Genomic DNA, 27269 nt, shown 5'->3' with positions numbered 1-27269 from the left:
GCGTAGCGCAAAAACATTTTCGTTCCTTGAAACCTCGGCATGCTCTTTTCTTTTATCAAGTAGTGTGTGTACGAAGTTTTTTTTTTTTTAGATGGAACCTTTATTTCCGAAACTTTAGCTGCTTGACGTTTCGGCTTTTTCGTCTTCAGAGTGCTTAAAGGCATTACTCCACCTGAGGATCCATGGATTTCAGCTAGAGTATTCGTATGCGGGATAGTAGATTATGGAGAGGGTGGTGATTCCGTCCATTTCTTCCTAATTGCCGTAAAAAAAACGGCCCGAAAGATGCGACGCGTGCACAAGGCTGGCGCGCTCCAATCGAACCCGTTGTAGAAAGTAGCGCGCCGGGAAGCTCGAAGCCGTGTCTTCGGGCCGTTTTTTACGGCAATTAGGAAGAAATGGACGGAGTCACCCTTCTCTCCATAATCTACTATCCACCTGAAATCCATACCACCTCAGATTCGTGGAGTGATGCCTTTAAGACAAGAGAGAAGGGACCTCTGCAAGAAAAAAAACCTTCTTCACTCCCTTGTGTTTGAACTTTGATACAGCAGCAATAATAACTTTGTAGATATTCTATGTCTACAAAGTGGAGAAGTTGAAAAAGGTTATATGCGTTGTATCCGACGACATTGCGTCAAGAAATTTTCACACAAGTTCAACAGCTTCATAGCTTCAAGATCAAATTACACAACACTATATCGTTCTAAGCAAAAAAAAATAGAGGAATGAAGAACAACACCAACGAATTAAGCACATGCAAGACAGCGTGTATAACTGGACAATTATGCGATAGCTCCAAAGTTAGTGCAAATATGATTCACCTTTAAAAAAAAAACCAAATGAATGCACAACTAGAAACATCATATGTATTTATCATCCGTTATCACACACGCTGCTGTGAACATGATAAAGCAACTCGTGGTGAAAAGAAAATTTATGATAATATATTTACAAACCGAAATCTCAAGTACAAGTAAAGTAGATAGTAGTAAGTAATGTAAATAAACTTATGTTCTCATAAAGCTTCGACCATATTACGCAGTTGCTCTAAGGATCCACCAGCACGTGCAACTGCCTTGACCGCAGCAATTGCCATCTTCTTGTGAGTTACAGAATCAAATAACATAGCACTTGCATTGTAAGCATCTTTCACTACCTGAACCACAACTTACCTATTCCGATTCATCATTTCTTATTTCATAATGGAAGCTAACTGCGACTAACCTCAAGCCTCACTCCGGCAAGACGAGCAGCGTAAAAGCCATAAGATTTAGGACATACACCGCTTGTGAGGCGATATAGGAAGGTCACACTTTCTTCAGTTGGGTTACTTTCATTCTCGTTTTCTACCATACATGCCTGTAAGCGAAGTTGAAACTAGATGCTGCTCTAATTTGATTATCTTCAGCTCTGAATATACTTACTGTTTACTCACCATGTGTGCTAGAGTGACATTAGGGTTAACTGAAGCTGCTCTGCAGAGTGAGTGGTAATGAGTCGAAAAGAATGAACGACACTGGATACGCCGAGATATATCCGATAAAACAGCAGAAGCAATAGCGGTGCCATCAAAAGTGCTGAAATCTTTGGCATTAAAATCCATTTGAGTCTAGTCACGTTCTTGATGTTGACATGTTCGCAAAAGATCTCTTAAGATCTAAAATAAATCTCGAAAGTTTCATTCATCGTTCTGGACAGCACGAGAGGCTAAAGTCTTGCGCATATATACCTACTAACAGCGCGCTTGGAAGATGCATGACACCCAACAGTAAAGTTGTGATGTTCGGGAGCTACTTTCTTAGACACTCTACTGAGAGAATTCGAGCGTTCAAACTGACTGCGACTGCGACTTTGATGAGGTCTTCACACAGCCTGAACGTTCTCAGCAACAGAAGTTTTCTCCGAATAAAGAAAAAACGCGGAAAAAATGCGCTTTCATTATATCACACAAAGAAGTAAATGTTTCCCACCTTGTACCTCTTCCTAATTCATCAATGAGAACAAGAGAGTGCTTTGTCGCATTTCGCAAGATTATCAGAGTCTCCTTTAGCTCAACAAAAAATGTCGATTGAGCTGGAAAACAAATTGTCGTGTTATTTAGTAACTTGCTTACTGTGCGTGTGTTGGTGTGTCAGGAAAATCTCTTGTATAATACTATTAAACTATCTCAGCTCCTACTAGGCATTGCTGTCATATCGTCAGAATGCAATAGGACAGACTATGTGATGGTCGATTGTTTTGGATTTTTTCTACTCTTTTCTACGTAATTGTGAAAACGGTTGCAGTGTCAGGTATCTTTACAGATGATCCACTGTAGGAGGCTTCTCATCATCACTTCTATGGGTGCAAAGACTTGCTTTGTCGGGTAAACTGAAACGCTTGGTGCTCAAAGAGTGGGATTTAGATAGAGGTATTTCACGCATTTAATGCCATTCGTGAGAACTAAGTCCCCAATCTTGACAACTGCTGGAAAGAACCCTACATCGAACATTTACCACAATGCCTACTTAAATACAAAAGGAGCGATCGCCAGAACTCTGACAGGTTATCTTCAGCAAGATGTTCAAATTGATCGATATGTTCCAGAGCATTTTTTCAAGAAAAAAAGGAAAAATGTTTGTACTTACCACATGTAATACGATCGTTTGCACCAATTCTGGTGAAGATTCTGTCCACCGGAGACAAACGCATCGAACCAGCAGGTACCAAAGAACCCTAAATTTAACTGGGTATAGAACAGCATTGCTTACAACTTAATGGCTAATTTGACAACAGTGACTGGCAACGAATGAAGTGTTTCGAACAGAAAAAATATAAGCAATGACGAAATTCTTCATTCAGAGCGGTGCGAATTCTTTTACAAAGCGACGCAGAAACCTTCCATTTCTCCAATACACGTATTACTACAGCTCATTACCATGTGCGCGAGGACGGTCAGAACGGCCACTTGTCTCATCAGCGTGGACTTCCCACCCATGTTTGGACCAGTCAACAAAACTGTTGGAGGATGATCTCCACCCAGCAATGAATCATTCGCTGAAAATGCTCATTGGTGCATCATTATAACAATTCGTAACAACGTTACGTATTCGTTAGAACATGCCAGTTTCGAAGAATAATATGAGAAATACAGTCATAGGCTCCACCTATGTAAGTGCAGGCTGATGTTGCTTCATTAATTGGGAGTTTCACAGCCAGACATGGATGATACCCTTCTTCGATTATCAAGAAAGGCTGAAGAACTTGCAAGAGTAACACATACAAAAAATGTCAATAAACAGAACGAATACCTTCTCTGCATTGCTGACAAACTGAGGGCGACAAACCGCAAGCCCACATGTTTGGCAATAACGAGCCAATGAGAGTAAGACGTCCACCTGCGCGATGCGACCCAACACATTAGACCAAATCGGCCGCCTTAACATAGGAAGATAAAGATAGATCTAGATTCCTACGTTTATACAGAGGTCAAGAATCTAACCGACTATCGAAATCAGAAAATACTCTTCGCGTCGCGTCATCTCGTTGCTGGTCCTTGTAGGCCTCAGCTTTGAATACAGCTTCGATCAGATCATCGAGCTCTTCTGTTGTATATCGGCCAAATCCCTTTACCGATTTAAAACTTCTTTAAAGCAGATTGCCAGCAGCAGATTAAAAAAAAAGGAAATTGCACCTTTCTGCGAGACTTCATTTCATAGCTATGTGGGAGACTGACGTTTTCGGGTATTTCCATTTGGAATCTATTTCTTCCACTGCCGAAATAACTGATCTTCAAGAAATACTATTTTATGTGGTCGCTCATCATCTCGTATATGTTGATAACCTTGCACCGAAGTTTGTTTTCCTGCTCCTTCCTGTAAAGATCTAATTGCTGCATCGCTAGATTTACACTTCGACAAGCATTATCGTATTCTTCATCGTGGCCTTTTTGTGGAACAATCACTCCTTCCTTCTCCGCTACGGTAGAGTTGAAAGACTTCTGAAAACTGCAGAACATTCGAAAGAAAAGCTGTTGTAAGAAATAGATAGTCCTGAAATTTGAAGTTGACTACAGAAGTGAGTTTGGCAGAAACATAAAAAACTTACAGCAAAGTGTTCCAAATGAGTGTATAGATCCACTTCATCGTCTAATCCAAGAAACTGGTCAAGCAGCAAACATCTGAAAGTGAAGGATTGTGGTAAGCAGAGATATTGACGCGCAGATATCTTTTCCTCTACCACTTACCCATCCTGATCTTGTCGTAGTTTGTCATAAACCATAATAAGATCGTAACAAGCTTGAAAACCTGCTAGTGTGGTGAGAAGATCTTTGATTTTGCGTTTGTTATAGTTCGCTGCTTCGAACATAACTGCACGACTATCAGGATGGGATTCAGCGCGATATTTGAGCCCCAATGTATGAATCCTGAAAGTATTTGTACAGAATAAGTCAGTGCGAAGAACTCAAGCAAAGTAAAAAAAAAGACATCAACAACATACTTTTGCAAAAGCCGCTCCAAATCTGGCATCTTTCGAAGCAATTCGCTTGCTTTTTCATTAAATCGCGCAGCAGCTGGAGATATCAACCACTCGACCGCTTCTTGACGAGCCTTCAGAATATTTACGTCACATATTGGCGCACATATCCATTGGCGCAGAAGTCGTTTACCTGGTTTGAAAGTGAGTTTTTCAATTTTCAATAAGACCGAACACAAAATCAATTAAGTATTATCAAAATATCACAAGAACCAGTAAGCAGCAGAAAGTACACAAACCAAAAGGAGTCTGGCATTTATTTACTGTGCTGTATAGTGACAGCGACGCTGCTTGTGTATCTCGACTATCTCCAGGAACAAGGTTCAGATTCTCAATTGTTATTCCATCCAAAATCATCTGCCGATTTGTCCATTCGCGATCTAATTTAAAGCTTTTTTCTAAGGGTTCCAGGGCCGTGAAATCACGCATGGTGAACATATCTACATCGATGAGGCACCTCTGCAGGTAACTGAAAATACCACATCAGCTCGAGTAATGAAATCAGCAGTTGCTGCTAGCTTCGCAGCAACTCACTATAACACTGCTCCAAGCGCACTTAGAGCAAGCAATGAGTCCAATCTCGGTTTTGCAACAACCGAATCCGAGACTAGCATATTACGTAATGTTTCCGGCCATGTGTGATGATCAGCTCCAAGATACTTGTCATTGGCCAACTGAAAACGGTTGAGATGTGAACGATTAATCTATATCAGAGCTTCTTACTAGTTTTAGTGTGTCCTCCGCATCGAAAAACTGCCTCTTTGGCGACAATCCTTCTTTTTGTACAGAATTTAGTACACCATTTAGAATCGCCTTACAGCACGCAGAAAGATGTCCCCTTTCGAAAACTACCTGCAAAGTTCCAATGATCTCAAAAACAACGCCATTCCTATGGAGACCGCTACCTGTACAGGTGTGAAGTTGGCTATGAGCGTGCGTAAGTACGAGCTGTAGTCGTCGTCACGGAACTCTCCCAAGATAAACTTGCCTACTGAAGTGTCTACGAAGCAGATTCCATATGAGGATACATTGCCTTCAACCTGTACAAATAAATCAACAGAAAATGTAGAACATAAATCAATATTCCGCGCAGTGAAAACAGAGAAGACTCATTCTGCGCCGCTCCCGTTTCTATGAAACTGAGAAAGAAGAACGGGTTACCATGATTTTCTTAATTGAACAAAATGAATCCTACACAGTCGCCGGCGAATGTGTTAAACCGTGTGAGGGTGCGACATTGCGCAACGTACTTTTTTTCTCCGTTTGACACAAATTCTCACTTCCCCGTGACTTGTCCGAATTGCAATTTTCCGGCTGAACACATTCAGCGGAGAGTACACATATTTTGTTGGTGATCCTAGCCGGGTCTCTCTTCTATGGATATGACAAGAAACATTTTCTCTTTAAAAATCTATGTATGAAATCCGTATTCCTTCTGACGAATGTTCATAAGGAATAGGGGCTTCATAGATAGATTTTAAAAATAACACAATAACATACTCACCATTTCCTTGATGCTAAGCAAATACTTTGATTGGGTTTCTCCATTATCTGTCTCTCCTCCATAAAGGTTACACCCATCCAACACGGCATACGTGCGAGTACCACTCGTAGTAACGCGGCACACTTCCCTGAATGAAATGTATCACACTGTATAGTGAGAAAAACATCTGACTTCCAAAATCAGACAAAGAAAAATATTTAGCGAGCGATCTGGCAACGGATTTCCTAACGTCAACGCTCGCGTCTTTCGATCTTATGAAGAGAGTAGTTGATAAGAGAAAGAAAATCACCGGCAGAGTTACAAGAAGTATAGCATCGAAACAAATGATAACGAGACATTGAGCTAATGGGGAATGAAATTAGAATTTTCGTAGGGAAATACTTCTCGAACAGAGACTGATTTGACTCTAGGGAGCCCCACCTTTCCAGAAGTTATTACTTTCTCTGCTTTTGTGACGATGGTTTCGTCACACAAGAAAGGGTCTCATTGCTACGGTGGTGTTATTTACTTTCGTTTTTCTTGTAGAACAATGAGTGAAAGCGGGAAAACCGCAGAAGAACAGCCATTTTTACGTTGGAACATACAGATGATATTTATTGGTGCCTTCTACTTCAGAATTTGGACTGTTTATTACTCTCAAAGGCAAGTACTGTTCTTAGTAACCAACTACTACGGAATAGCTGAAAAGACTGTTTTCCACTACAACGAAAACAGTATGTGCTTCCACCAAATACTACTCTTTCTACTTCATTCCATTTAAGATTACTCACACATTTCTGATTTTTTCACATATTTTATCACAACCTGGTCTCTTTCCTTGAAACACTGCAAATTCTCGATTCAAATAAACGGCGTGTGATTAAAATATTGAAAACAATGAAGATCGAGAAATCATCCTCGATTTCCCTCCTATTGGTCAAAAAAAATTCCACTAAGAACGTGTGGAATCCACTGTTTTTTTTTCTTCGCATATATGCCTCAAGATTTTCGGCAGTGTCATCTTTCCAAATGTGCGGCTGAAATTTAAAAAAAGCTATGTACTTCATTTAAACGCATCACCCCACGAATCTGGGGTGATACGGATTCCAGGTGGGTTATGCCTATACGGGGTCGTAGATTTTGGGGAGGAAGGTGATTCCGTCCATTTCTTCCTAATTGCCGCAAAAAAACGGCCAGGCTTCGAGCGTTCCGGGGCGCTATCTTTTACAACGAGTTCAATTGGAGCGTGCCAGCCTTGTGCGCGCCCCCTCTTCCGGACCGTTTTTACGACAATTGGGAAGAAATGGACGAAATCATCTTCTTCTTCACAACCTACGACCCCGTAGAGGCATAACCTACCTGAAACCCGTACCACCCCAGATTCGTGGGGTGATGCCTTTAAAATTGTGACCTAAAGGGTAGCATCTGCTGTGATGACACACGCACCAAAGAGGGCTAGGCAGTAGTTGGAGAGATACGTTACAATAACAGCCAATATCTAGTTCAATTCCAGGACAGGTTCCAGTTGGTTGACTTGAAATATCAAAGATAGCAACACAAAAGCAAGGTATTTTCTCATAATCAAACCTCCAACAGTTTGCAGTTAACCGGTATATGTAGAAAAATCACAGTAAATGTTCATGTTTCTGCTTATTAGTTACTCAACTAGTTTTATACCTTCTTGTTCTTCTAGCAGAAAGCTTAGTAGTATATTTTGCTAACAATCTTAATATTTGGAGCCTTATCCACAACTCCTTCTCTACTAACGCATTATTAAAAAAAAAGGCACGGATTATTCATGCTGCTCAAAATGCGGTCTCCAACGAATCGCTCAGACTAGTTAAAGGTATCACCCCACGAATCTGAGGTGGTGCAGATTTCAGGTGGAGTATTCTTATAAGGGATAGTAGATTATGGAGAGGGGGTGATTCCGTCCATTTCTTCCTAATTACCGTAAAAAAAACGGCCCGGAAGATACGGCTTCGGCCGTTCTGGCGCACTATTTTCTACAGGGAGTTCGACTGGAGCGCGCCAGCATTGTGCGGCGCCGCATCTTCCGGGCCGCTTTTCTTTACGGCAATTAGGAAGAAATGGGCGTAATCACCCTCCTCTCCATACTCCACTATCCCTTATAAGAATACTCCACCTGAAATCCGTACGACCTCAGATTCGTGGAGTGATGCCTTTAAAGATTTGGTTAGTACGGAATGACTAACCTTCGCACTACCTTCTCCTTCCCTCCATTTGCCGTACGATTTCGTTCTTCCAGTTGTTGCGGAGTTTCCGTCTGTTCTATTCGAGCAACTTTATATCCGCGGGACACCAACTGGTCAGCGAACTTGCCGTAAGCTGGCTCCGGGAAGCCTGCATGGGCAAATGAACCCTAGAAAAACTTTTTGTTAAAGTGATGGGTTCAAGCATGTTAATATATACTTATATACTAATATATTAATATATATATATGCACATGTGTGTAGGCCTTACAATTGTTTCAGCGGGTGTGATGTGCGCTTGACTTGGCGCAAATCTTTGCACCGAAAAGATATGTCAGTCGCATAAGGTCCCCGAGGTGTTGCGAATCCTTCACTTCATAGTCTCATCAATGGTATGTATTTGTATTTATTTTTATTTATTTGGTAATTTATACATGTGTACGTGAGTATATATATATATAATAATAATAATAATAATAATAATAATAAATATGAATAGGAATATATATGTATATACAGAAAAGTACATATGTATGTATATATACACATATATACAAAGGAAGCGCATACAAGCCTGATTTTTATCTGCATGTGAGCCTTGACTTCACTAAACGTAATTACGAATCTGGGTAGATGCCTTCGGAACGTTCTAGCTATACAACTTGAATAAAAATAAAAAAGCCCGTATGCTCCCAAGACTATCCTATTTATGAAGATGCTCTTGTCCGACACGTTTTTCCACATCCTGCTGTCGAATGAACTTCAACAAGCCACTATGTCCAAAATGCTGCGATATTTGCATGCACTGCTTTCTGCATTGCAGAAAACTCGCGTAAGAGATACTGATCTTGTTTCGATACTGATCGCTCCGCCATCAGTAACATTAACTACACCACCTACTGCAATGATGCTGATGAGGAGAAGGTAGGAGGCTGTGCAATAGCAGTGAGGAACAACTACAACGTAGAGAAGGAATTTCGTTCAACCTCACCAGAGTGAACTGAATACGCTGATGTCCAATATGGATGGCGAACATGCGGTCATTATCAGAATCGATCGAAAAACACAGATGGAACTCTAACAAGAATTCGACGTGTTTCGAAATGATATTAGCTCAGCAAACGTCAGACACTGGCCATCGTCTGATAGACCTTTGCAAGCAGATGATCTCACCGTTGCTTCATTGTTCAAGAAGAATCTGCGACGCCATCAGTCTACGTGAAAAGGCCCAACTCTTTTTAACGCTTCAAGAGCAGGGCAAGCGAAACTTCTCAATTTCCGGAGACAAGATCGTACACTTCTGAATGTGTCCCTTGTGATAATAGTGACTTCAATCAGCAGAAGGCAGCCATCGTCAGCTGACGGTAAGAAGAACGAAAGGGGCAGAGAGTGGAGTTTGAAAGAGAATAGATGGACAAAAATCAGAAGCTTATGCTCCATTAAAACAGTATAGTGGCAAGATGAAGAGGTGTTCAAAAATTCTCACACTGCTAACGGAGTCGCTGTCGGTAAGACAACCTGCTAATTTGCAGGGAACGTTTCAACGCATCCCGGAACCAGCAATTGCAAACAGCGCCTGAACTCGAACACATCTATTGACCTATACATACAGCAGTAGGAATGTAGAAGAGAAAATGAGTGCCAACTAAAAATTTACATGTGCAGCTGTTGCCATACTCCATTTTACACATCATAATGAGCTCATAGAATTGCAGAACTCCTACGTAATGTTATTGCTCTGTTACTATGCAGGACAGATAAAACATTAATTCATAATTAAATATTGGCTCACTAAAATTATTATTGAAGCGTTAACATTTGCCTAGGCTCAAAACAGACAAACGATTATATAAGACTAAGCAGAAAGGAACCGAACCCTCATGAAGGTAAGGCCAAGACATTCCACAGCAATCACAGCGTCCATATGGTACAGTTCATAAAACTTCCCAACTTTGAACAACAAGACTGTGTCGAAATTCTTGCTTTTGATTGTCCACCACTGTTTATGACCGGAAATAATAAGGAAAGAGTGATTAAACACTCAAAAAAAAAAACAATATGAACACATACCAGGAGTTTGCCCTTTCAGGAAATCGGCTGGAACAAACAGCGTTGTTGGATCGTAGTCGTCTTCGTTCGGACGATGACCTTGCGCGTCACGAATTTTATCTGGCTTCAATGTAGTATTAAGTTAACAACTTCTTCATGTGGACAGCAGCTGTTGCTGATAACTTCCTGCTTTCAGGAAGAACTGCTACCGCTCCATGTAATTTAGGGATGCACACAACAGGCGTTCAAAAACACAAGCGCCCAAATCGTAGAAGAGGTAATTCAACGCTTCTCAAGTCATAATGAAGAGCACTTTAACAATACGAGAAGAAGGAAGCTACAAAATTCTAGGTATTATGTGGATATAAAAAAATGTTTTTTTTTTCTGAATGCGAGATTACACTACAGACAGTACGGTGCTAGCACTGTTTTCCTCGGAAAGGAAGAAACCGCTTAACAAGCTACTTTTCCAGAAAGAAAGAACGAAGAAAAAAATCGGGTCAAAGCGACATGAAGCAAGGACAGTTGAGTAATCAGCTGTGCTCGAGGCGGTGCGGTGGAGCGTAGCAGTTGGGATCGTGTAAGGATCCTTGCTATCGCCATTCATCTCTGCAGTTCCCGATGTCCCACCTCAATTCCAACCGATACGCTCTACCGCGCCGCTTTGAGCGCAGCCGCTTATGCAACTGTCCGTGCTTCATATCGTTTTAACCCGACTATAAGTCATGCAATTAAATTCGTTGCATGCAAAAGCCTCCGGTTAGTTAACAAAATATCTACATAGACGTGCTGCCAAACCACAAATCAAATCCAGTGTGCTCACATCACACTTGATAAAAGCTCCGACCAGGGATCTTTGTCAGCTCAGCACGTGATCCGGAAGTGATACAACAACCATGTCAAAACATATGTGCAGGGTACATGTAAAGCGCAGGCGCTGCTGTTGATAGTGAGGTATTCGGCCCAGCACACTATCCACTAGTGTGCTTGGAATGAATACCCAGTACACGTAAGAAAGCTAGACTGGGTTGTTTCCCTTGCTCGATTCGTTTGTTACCGTGATGCCAGCTTTCTGCATTTCTTCTTGTTTTGTGTTCCCTTCTGTGTTATGTCTTAACAACTGTGAACAATGTCTCGATACATGCAACTTAATGAAGATCTGGTTCAATCAAAAATATTCGGAGATTGAGACTGTTAGGTGATCCTTTCCACTTAGAAAAGCGGGAAATTCGATATAAAAGAGAAAAATGATAAAAATCATCACACATATGTTGATGGATTTAATATACGGGAACAAAAGTATGTTTGTCCGGTACATGTTCGTTTCACATCTAAGTAAAGCTCGATGCAGCTGCATATGCGGCTAGGATCGAAGCCACGCGATGGAGTGTTGAGAGGGGCCTTTGCTAGCATCATTCATCGCTGCAGTTCGCGACGATTTTTCCAATTTCATCTGCTATCTCCATTGCGCCGGCTCGAACGCGGCTGCTTACGCAACTGCAGCGTGCTTCACATCGTTTCGACCTGACCATACACCAGCTACTCTGGTAACATTTGTGATATTTATAAAATGAATATTTATAAAGCATATCTCACTTTTACCACATAGAGTTCGAAAATAACTGACCCTCTCTTCACTATCACTTAGACTTCAGAAAATGACACAAAAAATTCTCTCCTGCGCTTGCCCCCTCATTTCATTCTCCAGATAGTGTTCGTCATCATTCCAAAATGTCTCCCTCTTCTATCGTATTTGCCAATCTTATTTTTTATCTCGATGGTTCCACTTTGCGAGGTGGAAAGGATCACCTAAAAGTCTCGCTCCCAGTCTCTGAATATTGTTGATTGGATCACACTTTCACCATGTTGCATGTACCGAGACGTCGCCCACAGGTCGGATCCTGAAGCCAACATATAAAACACAGAACGAAATACTTAAAAAGAAGACATGCAAAAAGCGATGTCACAACGACAGCGACCAAAAACACAGCACGTCGGCCCCTCAGGCTCTCAACTACCACTATCCATTGCTGCTGCTGTTTTCAATTGCTTCATTAACTAAACGAGGTTCTCTAGCCCACTTCTAGCACTTGTTCCTGCAGACTTTCTCTGCAGAAACGTCATTTGGGTAGCTGACTCCAAGCTTTTCATATACCTTACAGGCGAGCTTTGATATGGTTATGGTCTCATCTCTAGATCAGATATTGACCTGACCGATTTCCCTAGTGGCCTTCTTTTTGGCCAATATATTTTTTTTTATTTAGAATGCAAATTTAGTGCATTTAGCATGATTTTTACAAAGAGTTAAAAGCGCTTATGGGGAGATGGGAGAAATATTCATGCAGGCCAGTACATGGACAACGTAGAAACGTGAAAATGTACCAGCAGTGGACCCAAGAAATTTCAGAACAAAACAAAACATAGATGTGAAATTCGCCCTCAATATGTGGTCAATAACCTTACTATCCCAGCCTAGCAAATTTTGAATGAATTTCCCCTACGAAGAAGCTAATGCAGCGAAGAAAAATAACTCTCACATACACTATGGGATTTCAACTGTTCTCTTCTAGCCGAACAAGAATCAGCCTGCAGGACTCATATTTCAAACACCTCATACATGGCAAAATCTTGACTAAGGATCGAAAGATGGATAAAGCTTTTATCGCAGTTCAGCCATGAGCATTTGAATGAACCAATCATTACAATTTCGTTTCGTTGTCTCTTTTGGAACGTTTCAAACTAGGAACAATTCTTTTTTTTCAGTGAAGAGTAATGCTTACCTTCAAAAAGGGCAGCGTTTCGTGCATGAATTTCTCATCACTCGTCATGGGTAACTGATCATCTTTTAATCTACGACTGGCAGGATCAACCTGATATATCGTTCTATCTAGTGTGTCAACGGATGCCGCAGAAATATCCTAGAAGAAAGTTATGAAGTGTCACTTTCAGCGCTACAACATGTTGCAAGACAGGCTAAAGAAATGCAAAGGAAACTGAACTAGGAGAAAAAGAAGCAAAAGAACAGTTACGAACGACAGCCAAAACTAAAGCAGATACCATATCCTCCTCGCAAACGCGGAAAGAGTCAATGAAGGATTCAGCTTGCATTGTTGACATCGGAGTAGAACACTCTTTCAGGGGTCGATATCCGCGCGCAGTCTTCGGTGTAGATATGTTAGGAGCCAGAGAAACCGGAGTTGATGTAGTAATCTATGTAGGAACAAAAATGAGATAATCATAGTGAAAAAGTGGATCAGATACAATGACGGCCATAGAAGAAGATAAATCGAAGCATACTTGTAATGTCGAAGGTGGTGTTCGAACCGCTAAAAGATTTTCATCCACATTGTCTTCTTCGTCAGAAGAAACGATTACCCTTCTCCTCTTGACAGTTACTTTACCACGAGCAATTGGAGAGTAGTCATCCTCGTTGTTCACCCGTTTCAACCTTCGAGAGTCTAAAATAATTAACGTAAAAATCAGCAGGTGCTTGTAAAATGCAAGATGTTGGGTGAAATGTAGATGGGGTAGCGAAGGGAGAAACTCAGTGGCGCTGCTTATTTCTGGAAGTAAATAAGTAAACCAGTCGGGGCCCTAAGACCTAATCATTCGTCTTAGAGGATCTATGACATGTAGACTTAAAATTACAAGAAAAAAGTAAGATAGAGCCCCCATAAATAAGGGCGCCAGTGAGTGCCCATCCCCTCAACTACGTTTTCCCGATAGTTATTGTCTCGATAACTATAACTCATGATCATGTCATCCCTCATCCCACAGTCAAACCGTTACATTAGGCAGTCTATGTCTCTTGGTAAAGTCGTTTCTCGCACAACCAGAAATAATATCATTTCTGATGGTCAGTAAAGTATTGTGAACTCTAACGTTGATAAGGTTTTGACGCTGTTCCTATGGCGAAAAGCTTTTGCGGATGGGGCCGCTGTCGAACAACGTCATCAGAATAAGCATGCAAACAAATTTCCAAACTCGGGAAATGAAAGACAGCCACGTAACGGAAAAGTGAAGCAAAGGAGGTATAGGCTGATGGTTTGTTTTCTTTCCAAATCATGTAGCTTATTCTTGTCCTATCAGGAGTGAATGCCTTACTGAAAACTACTAGATCACCAAACTTCTAAGTCCCTACTTTCCAATTCCCAAAACAAAAGATGAATTGATTCATCCCACGAACAATTTGTTTCTTTTTTTTTTCAACAACACTAAAGCTTTCCGTTCTAGAGAAGTGAGCTTTGGAAGAGAGACATTGAAATTCTACCAGCAAAATGGGAAAGTATTTCACAAGACGAAGTAGAGAAAATTTCAGATTTGAAAACATGTTTCCCTTATTGTCAACGATTGAAGGAATTATACAATACCACATTATTTTGGATTACAGAATAAAAATGCGAACAAAGGTCCCCATATCAGTGTCTCAAACCAAACGAAGATAGCTTGTTATGAATTGCATAGCTCAAAAATGGTATTATACTTTTTATTCTTTGGAAAAATTGTGATTCAAGCAAGCGATGATAATTTCTGTTTGCTGATGAAGACAGTGAGAAATGTTTTTCGAATTGTGAATTGAGTAATTGTGGGGTCCTCTCGACGAAATGTTCCTCTGGGTATTCTTTCTCTTTTGGTGGAATGACCTTATATAGGGAAAGGAGCGCGAGTCCTCTTTTTCTGACGACAATTCTCGTTTTCCCACCTGAGCGTCAGGAAACATGAAAAATAAAACGAAAGGGAAAAAGATAAAGCGTACTGGAGAATAAAAAAAAAAGAATTTTGAGCGATCTTCTACATACTCCTACTTAAACGATAAACCCTTCATTGGGAAATGAACTATACCGTTATGCATGTTGCGTCAAGCAATTCGCAACTCAAAAACAATATTCAAGAAAAAACAAAAACAATATGCCACATACATAACCTTTACATACACATGGGGTAGAAAACATGCACATGAAACAGCGAATAATGTTACCCTCTTCAATGTCCTCATTAACAATTACTTCCTTCTTCACAGATTCTTTAACTGAATAGGATTTCGCCGAGGCTGATTGCGTTCCTCCAGACTTCGGCGTGAAGAACGAAAACAGCGAACTTTGCTTCTTTGTGGACATCTTAAAGTATTACTCGTACTAAATGAACACGAAGATTAAACACGTCTCAAAGACCTTACAAGTAGAATTTTCACAGATCATACGTACGAATACATTTATTGACACTTTGTTCAAACATCGAATTGGGTGAAAGCTTTTGGTGAAGTTGCGACCTACACGCGCTCAACATTTGAAAACAATTTGGAGTTGCATCGAAACGAGGCCGCCAATGGTGCCATAGCACGGATGCGGTAGCGTATGAAGTCCGAAGGGACCTTCGTCAATCAGCTGAGCTCTCTGGCACTTCGGTTCAACTTTGCTTTTGCTCCACGATATGAGCCCGTATATGTTCTTCCCTCAAGCAGGGAACGATCTCCTATTTTGTCCGAGTATTACCTGTTACGAAAGCTGGAGAGAAAGCATATCCGCTGCTCAGGGAATGCTTGATTAAGAAACAGGGTGAAAGCCGATAGGAAAGTACAGAATTTGCACAATTAGTGCAAATCGCCTCATTCATATAACATACGAAGATGGGTGATCCGAAACGAGGTAGCCTAGTAATACCTTTCCCACCAGTTTCTATTAAAAATTACGTAATACAAAATTTGTTCAGTATCTATGCTCGTCTTGCTCAGCGTCACTTTACTTAATTTACGTTTAACAGATTTCTTAACAGTATCTTAAGTTTTTTTTTTTCAAATCTTGTGTGTATGCTCCATAGTACATGCCTGTATGCTCTATTTCTATCCATAGTGCGTGCCTACTGCACGTACTAGGGCTAGTGATTTTAGATTATTCCTTTCATTGTTCTGTTTGACTCAGTAGTCTCGATGACTTTCAGCGTGCGTAGTCGGGTCAAGACGACATAAAACACGGTGCACTTGCGTAAACGGTTGCGCTCGAAGCGGCGCGGTTGGAATCGAGAAGGGACCATCGCGAACCGCAGCAATGAACGGTGATAGCAGGGGTCCTCACTCGATCCTGACCGCTGCGCTCCCACGCACCGCTTTGAGCGTAACCGCTTACGCAAATGCACCGTGTTTCATCTCATTTTGACTCTACCATACTCTTTTTTTTCATATTTTCTTGTGATCGCGTACCTCCTTCTGCGGGTAAGAGAGCATCTAGGATGGTTGGTTGCGTCTCCATGAACGAGGGAATGGATTGAAGCGTGGCTTCGTCGAGGCTTATTGGCGTCTCCGGTCTCGAACGCATTCGCGGAAATATCTAATGGAGCTTCTTTACCGTCCTACGGTTACACTCCTGTGTTTGTCCGCAATTATGTAGTAGGTTAAGTAATCTTTAATTCATCCTTGTGTTAAAACTTTACACTTTATCCACTTTATGAAAACTGTGTTTTTAAACATCACAGCTGAAGCATGAAGCAGGACTGAGTCAGATTTATATGGTAGGGTCAGAACGACATGAGGCACAGTGTATTTGCGTACGCGCGCGAAACGGCGCGGTGGAGGAAACAGTTGTAACTGAGGTGGGACCATCGCAAACTGCAGCGATGGGTGGTGTCAACAAGTGTTTCAATACGCTCCTAACCGCTACGCTCGACCGCACCGCCTCGAGAGAAGACGCGTACGCAATTCCACCGTTGCTTCATGTCCCTGCTGTAATTGCTGCCATAAATGTGTGCACGATGAGCTGCAGACTTGAAAGCTACAGAAAACCGTACACGGAGTTGCTTCTACAGTTACTCCTCTTTTAACACATCCTGTTAAAGAGTAATCGTGAGATGATAAATCAATTCAGGCTTTGGAGTATTTTCGGGTTGCTTCGGGTTCCTAGTATGATGAAAATTTCATTCGAATTAAAGGCATCACCCCACGAATCTGAGGTGGTGCAGATTTCAGGTGGAGTATTCGTATACGGGATGGGAGACTACGGAGAGGGAGGTGATTCCGTCCATTTCTTCCTAATTGTCGTAAAAAACGGCCCGGAAGATGCGGCGCCGCACAAGACTGGCGCGCTCCAATCGAGCCTCTTGTACAAAATAGTGCTCCAAAACGAATGAAGCCATATCTTCCGAGCCGTTTTTTACGGCAATTAGGAAAAAATGAACGGAATCACCACCCTCTCCGTAGTCTCCCATCCCGTATACGAATACTCCACCTGAAATCTGCACCACCTCAGATTCGTGGGGTGATGCCTTTAAGTATCGCTGGACAATTTTGGAGTAGACAAGAATCTGTGTTGACAGCGGAACGCCGATGAACTGGACGTTGGAGGTGACGTAGAGTAAATACGACTTTTTTTGGAGGGTTCATCCCGTTAGAACCAGTACGAATGATGTTTATTTACAAACTTTTTTGAAGTTTATAGCTCACTGGCCCGTATTCCCCAAAATAAGGAGGTGCCTAGTTGAAAATTGAAGAAGGTAAATGTGGATTTGTTATAGCGTTTTTTTTTTCGTCGTAACGGACACGCCGTTTCCTAGTTTGGGCACGAACATTCTTCTTCATCATATCGTGATTTATAAAGTAGGAGAATTGGTATGCATATATATGATATGTGTATAGTAAAGGACAAGTAATTCGGAATTGGGAAATAATAAAGAAATGATTTGGTGCCGTACAGTGTATTTTCTTTATGAAGCCCTTTAAACGAAGATTTCTGAGGATTGACCGATAACATAATATGAAAGAGAGTTACGCGAGTAGCAAGGCCTCAACATGGTTTCAGTGTAATTAAACAAATAATATTCGAATCGAGGCGACCTGGAACATGGTGCATTTGCGTAAGCGGTTGCGCGAAGCGGTGCGGTGGGACGTGGCGGTTAGGATCGACAGGTACCCTTGTAGCACCACTCGCCGTAGCAGTTCTACTTCGATCCTAACCGCTAGCTCTACAACGCCATTTCGAAGACGGCCGCTTACGCAACTGCACCGAGCTTCGTGTCGTTTTGACCCGAGCACACCCACTTCATTGCCAACCGGAGCAACTAATCTTCACCTTCCTTCACTTTAACTTTTGATCACTGCCCATTCAACAGTACAATTCAATAGATGGATGGAGAACTGGATGTTCAACGGTTCGATCAACGATTAGATTGATTGAGCGTAGATGATGATATGCGAGGTGACAGCTTGCAGTTAGAATTAGAAGAGAGCTGATAAGAAGCCGTTCATCTAAAGCAGGTGGACCGGCTATAATGGCGAAAAGCTGTGACTTCTTTCGGGCAGTTGGCCTTTCCAGAATAAAAAGTCAACAACGAAATGCAGGGCATGGAGCAAGTAAGTAGGGGAATGACCAAAAATTGTACCGAATCTTAAGAAAAATATTCAAGATCATCGGTTATGCGCCGATGGGATAGAGCGAAGTTGTATTTTGGGTACGGATTAATGGCACAGCAATTAATTCTTATACGATTTTCTCGCCAATGTGAAGATGAATTGAGCGACTGCAGTCGAGATAGGACTTTATTCATCTATGGACTCTAGTTGCTCAATAGAGGGTCCCACCCAGTCACTGTCGAGCGCCACTTTCGACCCGACTGTACGTCTCAGTGTTGCTTGTGTTTCTTATGGAGAATAATTAATAACTTGATGTGAAAACTACTTGAATCGCGTTTGAAAAGTATCAACGTGAATTCAGAAGAGCAAGATCTGAGGACTAATAACTGAACACCAACCGGTAATCTTCACACTTCATTTGGTCGTTGAATATTGTACCCTAGTGGGCGCTTTTTTCTGCTTCTGCAACACTGGAATTTAGATGTTCTTCCTCCTTTGAAGTTATTTTGATAAGTGAAGTCTTCTAAAATGAAACGTCACCGAAATTACGAAGAGTGTCTCCCTAATAAGTTCCTATTGCGCAACTCTATCATCGACCCAGATGATCGTAAGGAGGTGTGGTGTAAAATGTGCTTCGTTGTTACTGTTATTTTGGTGGCATAACCGCTTCTGTCAAGTGCCGGAGACAAAGCTCCGGACACTCATTGAATCGTCCACTTTCATCTGCACCTTTCTCTGTCTACCGTATAATAAATAATTCCACTGAACCACTGTCTGGATCTGTTCGAATAGGGTATAGAAAAGCTCTGACTCTCTAGCAGCAATTCTGTAGTCTATGTTCAGCGCCACATTGCTGCATTAGTGGGGCACGGGCTAACTGTTCACCGAAATCCTTTGCGCTTTCTAAAATTCTTTTGTAAATATGAAATTGTGAACTGGGAAGCACTCCACCGGTAAGGAAGAAAGGGAGCCGGTGAAGAAATCCTTCTGGAATTGAACTTTCAGACCGATTAAGACGTTGCTCTTTGTCTGTACGGAGCACACGTGCGATCCAATTTCACGATGGTGCAGAAACTTGTTCTTCAATTAAATTCCTTCTCATGTTGTTTGTATTTCCTCCGAATACAGTGGTTTGGATGCTGCGCTACTCTGCCATTTTTAGGTTTTAAGGTGAACATCTCTATGTAAGATTCTTCCCCGAAATCCAATGTGATTTGCAAATCACCCGTTCTACATGTCTTTGTTTTCTACAGTCATATTTCGGTTAACTGTAGAATTTCCACTTCTCTATCTTTTTTCTTCCCGGCATTTGGTCTACCGCGAAATACCGTTTTCATTGTCCTTCATTGGCTTTAGAAATCTTTATATCATATTACAGTTTATTCCACTTTTTATGAGACGTTCTATGTGCAAGCTGTGCAGAAATTTGGATTCTGAAGAAAAAAGACCTCAGTGCACTTCGTTTCCTTTAACAACGATGAAGCATGAAATCGCTTCATCTCGTTGAAGCAACTGTTACGGAATTCTGATGTAGTTACTGCATCAGAAGATTAGAGACGAAATGTGCGTTGGGGATTATTAGGCTTCCCACATTTATAGGTGTAAATTCATCGTCAACAATTAAAAGTCCCTTATTTCTCACTCATTGAACGGATTCGTCCAAACACTACTGTTAGATAAAATGAAAAAAAAATTCGAAATCGCTCCAGGTCAAGAAAACTTCCATTCCTCTATTGTCAATAAATTAGTGCCACTTGTCTGAAAGGATAAAAACATTGATTTGATAATCGGCTGGTTCCCACAAGTCATTTATTGAATTGAAGTCTAACGTGCTGGAGCATCCCAAGCGAATTGATTAATCAGGCATTTTATTCTTCAATCATTCAACCCCCCCCCCGTAGCTTCTCTCACAGGATTCGATTCACGATAGCATTATGTGAGAGAAATTACTGAAAATGGGTTTGAAAGTCGTATTACATCCACAACACGGCTCGGAAGTCATTAATTCACATTCTCACGTGCTGAGCTACGTAGAAAGGGAAAACACTGATTAGATTGTGACCACATAACGATGCTTGCACCTCCAATTCATTTCTTTTTCTACGGACAATTAAATCACGAAAATGAAGAGGTGAGAGAATTCGCGAGAAAAGATAAAGATGAAATTGTAGATTGCTGGATCCGTGGTGGTTCCGCTCATCTCTCCCTAAGAAAACGGCGTGTGAGCCGCTTTTGGTTTCACTTTTGTAGGATGGTGAGAATACCTCATCAACCCTCGATCGCTCACTCCCTTCGGGCGCGGCGCGTTGCGACCAAAGTCGTGGGGGAAAACGTCGTTTTCCATGCTGTTTTTGTAAATGACGATTAAGGAGAGATGAGCAGGACCACTTTGGATCCTCCAATCTATAACTCCGTCTCTACCTTTCCCGTGATTCTATTACGTCAAATTCGTCGTATGCTGCCTTTAAAGAGCAAGGTGTACGTTGAACTTCATCTGTATCACGTGTCCTTTCAATGGTTCTCGATTTACTTGAGCGGGCTATTGACGCTCCCTTGCTTTCCCTTTGCGTTCAGGTGCTCAGTGACTTCTGCATGTTTGATGAGCACGGAGAACATCATATCTTCCTTGAAAGAATTTCTAGAAAAGGTGAAAACGCTCGTATGGATCACGAATGCACATTTAATTTGCTTTCTCTCGGCACATTTTGCAGCATGATTAGCCTTCGATCGTTGATTAAAAGTTCTGAACTCTCTAGTGATCATCTGCGCGCTGGAGAGTTCCGGATGATTTCCTTTTGGTTACCCTTTACAGTATGATTCCAACGTCGAAGGAAGAGCGTTTTCGATTTCCATGGAAGACTTTAATCACGATCACAAACTCAAAGTCTCTCACCTCACTTGTTCGATAGGTTAGGTAGGTCTGGACGAATTTGGTATGAGGGTCTCAAAGGACTAGCATGAAATTTTTCAAAACCCGTAACCGAAACGGCACCAAATCAGCGGAAGTAGATGTTTGTTTATAAAGTATATTTTAACTTCAGAATCAAAGGTTCTAGAGATGAAGTAAAAATTTTGATTCCTGGCGGATCTCATTTGAAAACTATGTTTTTTTTCACACAAAATAATACCACCCTATATGACCACATGCTTGTTCCTTCTGCGAAGCGTATATGTGTGCCACTTTAGCGCGGACGTGGTGAAATCAGGGTCAGGCGTGTAGTTGGGAAAAAAACCCTAAGATTACCACCACCTATAGAAGACCCTCCAGAAAACGGCCCCCTCATTTAATTCTTTCTATTATGGCGGTCACATGAAAGTAAAGTAAAGTAAAGTCAAGGCGTATCAGTCTACTTGGGATGCGCTAGCGCGTTTTGCGGCAATTCGTAATTGTTGAGATTTTGGAGCGCATATTGGCCTATACAATGACTTGTGGGGGACAGCCGATAACCAAATCAGTGTTTTTGTCCTCCCAGACAGGCCTGGTACCAATTTATCGACCCTGGGGGATGAGAGGCTTGGTTTGCACTAGTGCGGTTTCGAGCCATCGATCGAACAACGGACCTCTGCCCGACTGCACCACACCCGCTCCCACAGTGCTCATACAGCAATGAAAAATAATAATAATAATAATAATAATAATAATAATAATAATAATAATAATAATAATAATAATAATAATAATAATAATAATAATAATAATAATAATAATAATAATAATAATAATAATAATAATAATAATAATAATAATAATAATAATAATAATAATAATAATAATAATAATAATAATAATAATAATAATAATAATAATAATAATAATAATAATAATAATAATAATAATAATAATAATAATAATAATAATAATAATAATAATAATAATAATAATAATAATAATAATAATAATAATAATAATAATAATAATAATAATAATAATAATAATAATAATAATAATAATAATAATAATAATAATAAAATAATAATAATAATAATAATAATAATAATAATAATAATAATAATAATAATAATAATAATAATAATAATAATAATAATAATAATAATAATAATAATAATAATAATAATAATAATAATAATAATAATAATAATAATAATAATAATAATAATAATAATAATAATAATAATAATAATAATAATAATAATAATAATAATAATAATAATAATAATAATAATAATAATAATAATAATAATAATAATAATAATAATAATAATAAAATTAAAGAAACAATTTGGACGCTTAATAAATACATAAATCGAAATAATATGATATAGTAAATATCGATGAATAATGGACATTTATATACAGTAGTATCGCTAATTCTTCGACAGAAGACGAAAAGGACGCGGATTCGCGTCTTTTTGGAAACAGTTTCCGAAAAAGTTACCTGCGGATACATATTAACAAGGCTGAGTCCGAGATAATTGCGCCCCAAGGATATATGATCTTTGAAGTGAACATATTTTTCGAAAAGTGAAATGATTGTTAAATATTCGTAATCTACGTAATATTGCGAACAATTTGATATTTCTCACAGCTACAAGTCCGTGACTCTGAAAATTTTGTAAATTTGACCAAAGTGACATGTTTGAACCCCAGGAGCGGCCGACATTACCAGCTTAAAAATTGTTTTCTTGCAAAATATGCAAGAAAACTATTTGTTGTAGGAGAACCTTATCTCGTGGTTTTCCGGCTTAACGGGATTTTCTGTTTTTTGCAGCTAAATTTACAACTTCGGTCTTTTGCATCTTTTCACTTTGATTTTTGACAGTTCATAAATCGCTAACAAACTAGGCTAGCCATCTGTCAGCGCAACACAGAAGAAAACACTTTTAGTCTTATGAATTTTTCCAATTTCTTCTTTGATATGTTTCAGCTTCGGTCAATTTTGAATCTGCAAAGATATAGAACTTTTCATGTGTTTTTACAGAAAATTTATTTTTTGCGGTTTATTGGAAGTTTCTTCAAACATCAAGTGGATATGTTTTTTTCAGGAGAAAGAGATCTATTGAATGGTGTCGATTTCAAAAAATTATGTTTCTTTCAAATTTCTATCACAAGTTACTTGAGTCTCTATGGAAGGCTATTGTCATCCAGGCACGCCGACCCACCAGATACCTTAGGACACACATCGAGCCACTGCTGTGTTACCGCATTGATTACTACATTTGAAAAGAACAAAATAACTTTTTCGTCTTCTGTCGAAGAATTAGCGATTCTACTGTAACGTGCTGCAAGTAAAACAAAAATATGTAATATAATATAAACGTCACTGATAGCTCACTGAAAGGATAAGAAGTGTGCCAGCACATATGTGCACATTTAAGTTGAAAAGGTGAAGAAGCCCTCAATGTGTATTCGACGACAATTTTTTTCTTGACAGTGATATCAAACGGTCGCAAGTACAATTCCTGCTGGAGTAGTTATTTTTGCGAAATGAAAAAAGAAAACAGTTGAGAATGACAGAGGAAACATTTTGAAGCTATTTTCCTACTATTTGCACACAATTTGCTCGTCGAAAATGAAAAGGAACTTTTAAGGGTTTGATTCCCGCTAGAATTTCTTCATTTTTGCAAAGTCGAAAAAACAACTTATACCGGAGCACAAGCAACAACTAATACCGAAGCAGTTCTAAAAGGATTTTCTCACTAAGTCCTACTTCCTACACACAACTTAACTCATTGACAGTGATTGCAGACAGTCGATAGTTCGATCCCCGATTTACTTAATTATTTGGATACCTAGATGGCCCGTCTTCACTGGACGTGCGGACCCCAGCATCTCTTCCACTCGTTTCGTTCCCTCGCCATTGTCATCCAAAATGTTCTCAAGTTTCATGAGTGACGTTGACGGGGTCCTTGAGCCGTATCCAGCTGAGCTCCCAGCTGGTTCATCCGTGTAGCGGACACGTCACCTCATCTCGTTGGCGGTCTCCCTCAAGGGCGTTTAGCATCTCTTGGGATCCACTCTAGCGTTCTTTTAGTTCATCTATCTTCTTCTCATGATGTGACCAGCTCATCTATGTTTTGCTTTCGATATTTATTCCGCTGGGTCACGAAGACGGGACATTCCTCTTAAGTCGTATGAAGTCTTCTGAAGGGCTCTATGGGTAGTAAGTACCTTCCTAGACGTGGCAGCGGTGTCTGCCCACGTCTCCATAGCGCTGGAAGAAATGCCGAACAGATGGGCACGAAGATCTTGGTCCGTCAGTTGGTCCGTTGGCTTTCCTGATGGCTGCGAATGCTGCTCATGCTGCTCTCATTCTTCTGTTCAGTTCTTCATTCAAGTCGTTTTCCATGTTCATAGAACGTCCGAGGTATACGTATGACGGAGTTTCCACGATTTGGGAGCCTTCAAGTTGTACTCCTCCGTCCTCGCAGTAGGCGTTCTTCATGAACTGTGTCTTCTTTCTGTTTATTCGTAGTCCTATTCTCTTCCCTGCTTCGTTCAATTCGTTGAGCATCGTTTCTGCTTCATTGGTACTGCTCGAAAAGAGAACGATGTCGTCCGCGAAACGAATGTTCGAGAGAAAATTTCCATCAACACGTATGCCCCTTTCCTCCCAGGAAAATGATTTCATTATCCATTGCAATGCAGCAGTGAACAGCTCGACGATATAGTATCGCCTTGTCGTATCCCCTTTCCAATGGGTATGGTGAGGGAGCGGTGGAAAAGCTGTATCTTCGTGGTGCGTCGATCGTAACAATTGGTTAATTTCCTCACATACGAAGCGTCCACACCTTGATCGACCAGCGCTGACAGTATTGTATTCGTTTCTACGCTGTCGAAGGCTTTCTCATAGTCGACGGTTAGAACAAGGAGCAGGCGGTGCCCTCGGCAAACCTCTATGACTCTCGACATGGTCTGGATGTGGTCTAAGCAGCTGAACCCCTGATCGAATCCAGCTTGTTCTTGAGGCTGGGCTTCATCCAGCGTCCTAGATATGCACGTGAGGATGACCTTGGTGAATACTTTGGGTAACATGCTCAGCAAGCATATCGGTAGTTCCGAAGGTCCTCTCGGTCACCTTTCTTATGCCTCTCACCGGTCGCACACACCGTACGACGTCTGAGACGGCAGGGTCCAGACGGAATTTTGATTTTTGCAAAACTACGAAAAAATACTGATAAGGGCACTTTACTAGTATTTTTTTCTGAAATTGTTTTAAGAGCATTGTTCACTGCATACAGGTGTTATTTAGATGTCATTCTAGCGATTAGCCCAAGCCTTGATTGGAAATTACTGCTAGACAGATCGAATTTTGTTGAGTTTAAGTAAACATTAACAACGGATTGAGGAAGAAACGGAAGAGGCTTTTTGCAAAAGGAGACTTGCGCTATAAAACAGTTTTAATATCTTTTTCAGGGATCCTATGTTTTTTTTTGAAAGCTAGTTGGGTAAAAGTTGAGAATTTCTGCGAATTCCTCAGTTTTTCTCAACCAGCGAGAGAGAATGGAACCATTTTGAAGAAAATGAAAGTTCTGATAGCGAAAATGAAAATTGGTTTTTGTAAACAACGAGCTGAGTTACTGGACTTTCTTCGAAGTCATACAGACTTCGACGCGTAGCCGAAAATCTGAAATTTCGCACCTTTTCTCGAGACTACGGTAGCGTGTTTAAAAAATTTGATGCCGTATTTTGAAAGAACATTGAGGGAAACCCTTAACTACATGTTTTGGTCTCTGTAGGTGTTTTGGTCTCAAAAGCTAGTTGAAAAAAATTCGAAAATTTGAGGAAAATTTTGGAATCTTCCTTACCAAACCTTGTAGGAAATGAATTTATTGCGTAAAAGAAGAAATCTATCTCCTCAAACTGCGGCAGCTTTATCGCATGAGATTGACTATGAGCGTCGTCACTCAAAAACTCGTGGAGGCTATTTTGTACTAGTTTTATCACCGATTCCGTCTGTAGATGTCTTTTTTTCACTCAGTAACAGCAAAACTGAAAATGCTTTTTTAACTGATAATAAGGATTTCGCCACTGTCGGATGAGAAAATATTAATGCATAAATGTGCAATGCTTTTATTTGATGGTCATGACAGCAAATTAAATTCTTAGGAAGACCAAGATCTTTATTTAGCCTTTTGCTTTTGGAAATTTTGCTTTTTCTTTTCCACTTTATTACCTTCACAACTTCTATTATATTATTTAAAATGCACTACATTTACTTCGGTATTTGATTATTTGTCCTAAAATTGACGGCTGACTGTGGATAGCGGATACTCATTTTGATTCCTTCTCTCGTACTCAATATTTCCCATTTTCTTGGTGAATTTTTTTTAAACAACTCTTTTTGAAGCAATGTCGCAAGGCATAGTTCAGAGAAATATTTTACAGTCTTTTTCTTGCCTTCGTACTCTTGACCCGTCGCATTTGTCCTAATCTGGATGTCCTTCACTTGCTTAGTATTTCCCCGAAGTAGTCCTAGACCAAAATATATATATCTATTATATCTATTTATCTTTAACATTTTGCATCCCTTAATATGTGTCCATTCAACATAGACTGTTCCCATGTCTTTTTCTCCTTACTCTCTTTATTCCTCTCCTCTTCCGACAAGCCCCTTCCCCCCCCTCCCTAGCTCCACTTGAACTGCAGTGATCAGTGATAGGGATGAGCGGCTGCCATGCAATAAAAGAAAAGGATCGACAAAAATGT

The 27269-nt window shown here is 40.4% G+C and overlaps 4 protein-coding genes across 6 annotated transcripts; all 4 read right to left on the bottom strand.

Annotated features, from left to right (window-relative positions):
- Positions 1-1018: 1018 nt before the first annotated feature.
- Positions 1019-16574, bottom strand: RB195_006365 (uncharacterized protein; the record flags this gene model as incomplete). 2 transcript variants are annotated; one of them, XM_064179408.1, is made up of 29 exons in its annotated part: positions 1019-1159; positions 1228-1362; positions 1439-1580; positions 1974-2076; positions 2631-2718; positions 2921-3039; positions 3150-3237; positions 3294-3420; positions 3485-3609; positions 3677-3772; positions 3827-3982; positions 4090-4162; positions 4229-4408; positions 4483-4651; positions 4758-4987; positions 5053-5192; positions 5242-5370; positions 5424-5558; positions 6023-6149; positions 8218-8384; positions 10091-10179; positions 10285-10387; positions 13044-13181; positions 13321-13473; positions 13561-13721; positions 15242-15275; positions 15334-15380; positions 15440-15532; positions 16460-16574. In XM_064179408.1, the coding sequence occupies 29 exons, from the start codon at positions 16572-16574 to the stop codon at positions 1019-1021; spliced, it is 3603 nt and encodes a 1200-aa protein (XP_064036365.1). The 2 variants fall into 2 exon arrangements, with proteins under 2 accessions (XP_064036365.1, XP_064036364.1); XM_064179407.1 differs by having other exon boundaries at positions 15242-15380; positions 15435-15532.
- A 5624-nt stretch (positions 16575-22198) lies between these two features.
- Positions 22199-24449, bottom strand: RB195_006364 (uncharacterized protein; the record flags this gene model as incomplete). Of its 2 annotated transcripts, XM_064179405.1 has the most annotated exons (3): positions 22199-22849; positions 23730-23842; positions 24353-24449. In XM_064179405.1, 3 exons carry the CDS (start codon positions 24447-24449, stop codon positions 22199-22201), a joined length of 861 nt encoding a protein of 286 aa, XP_064036362.1. The 2 variants fall into 2 exon arrangements, with proteins under 2 accessions (XP_064036362.1, XP_064036363.1); XM_064179406.1 differs by lacking the exons at positions 23730-23842; positions 24353-24449 and having other exon boundaries at positions 22199-22909.
- A 409-nt stretch (positions 24450-24858) lies between these two features.
- RB195_006363 (uncharacterized protein) lies at positions 24859-25191 on the bottom strand (the record flags this gene model as incomplete). The annotated part of the gene is made up of 1 exon (XM_064179404.1): positions 24859-25191. One exon carries the CDS (start codon positions 25189-25191, stop codon positions 24859-24861), a length of 333 nt encoding a protein of 110 aa, XP_064036361.1.
- On the bottom strand, positions 24859-25595 carry RB195_006362 (uncharacterized protein; the record flags this gene model as incomplete). Its single annotated transcript, XM_064179403.1, has 2 exons — positions 24859-25250; positions 25352-25595. 2 exons carry the CDS (start codon positions 25593-25595, stop codon positions 24859-24861), a joined length of 636 nt encoding a protein of 211 aa, XP_064036360.1.
- Between the last annotated feature and the right edge of the window lie 1674 nt (positions 25596-27269).

Source organism: Necator americanus, chromosome I, assembly GCF_031761385.1.
Source record: "Necator americanus strain Aroian chromosome I, whole genome shotgun sequence".
NCBI classification, from domain to species: domain Eukaryota; kingdom Metazoa; phylum Nematoda; class Chromadorea; order Rhabditida; family Ancylostomatidae; genus Necator; species Necator americanus.
This window is presented reverse-complemented; position numbering and strand designations above follow the sequence as displayed.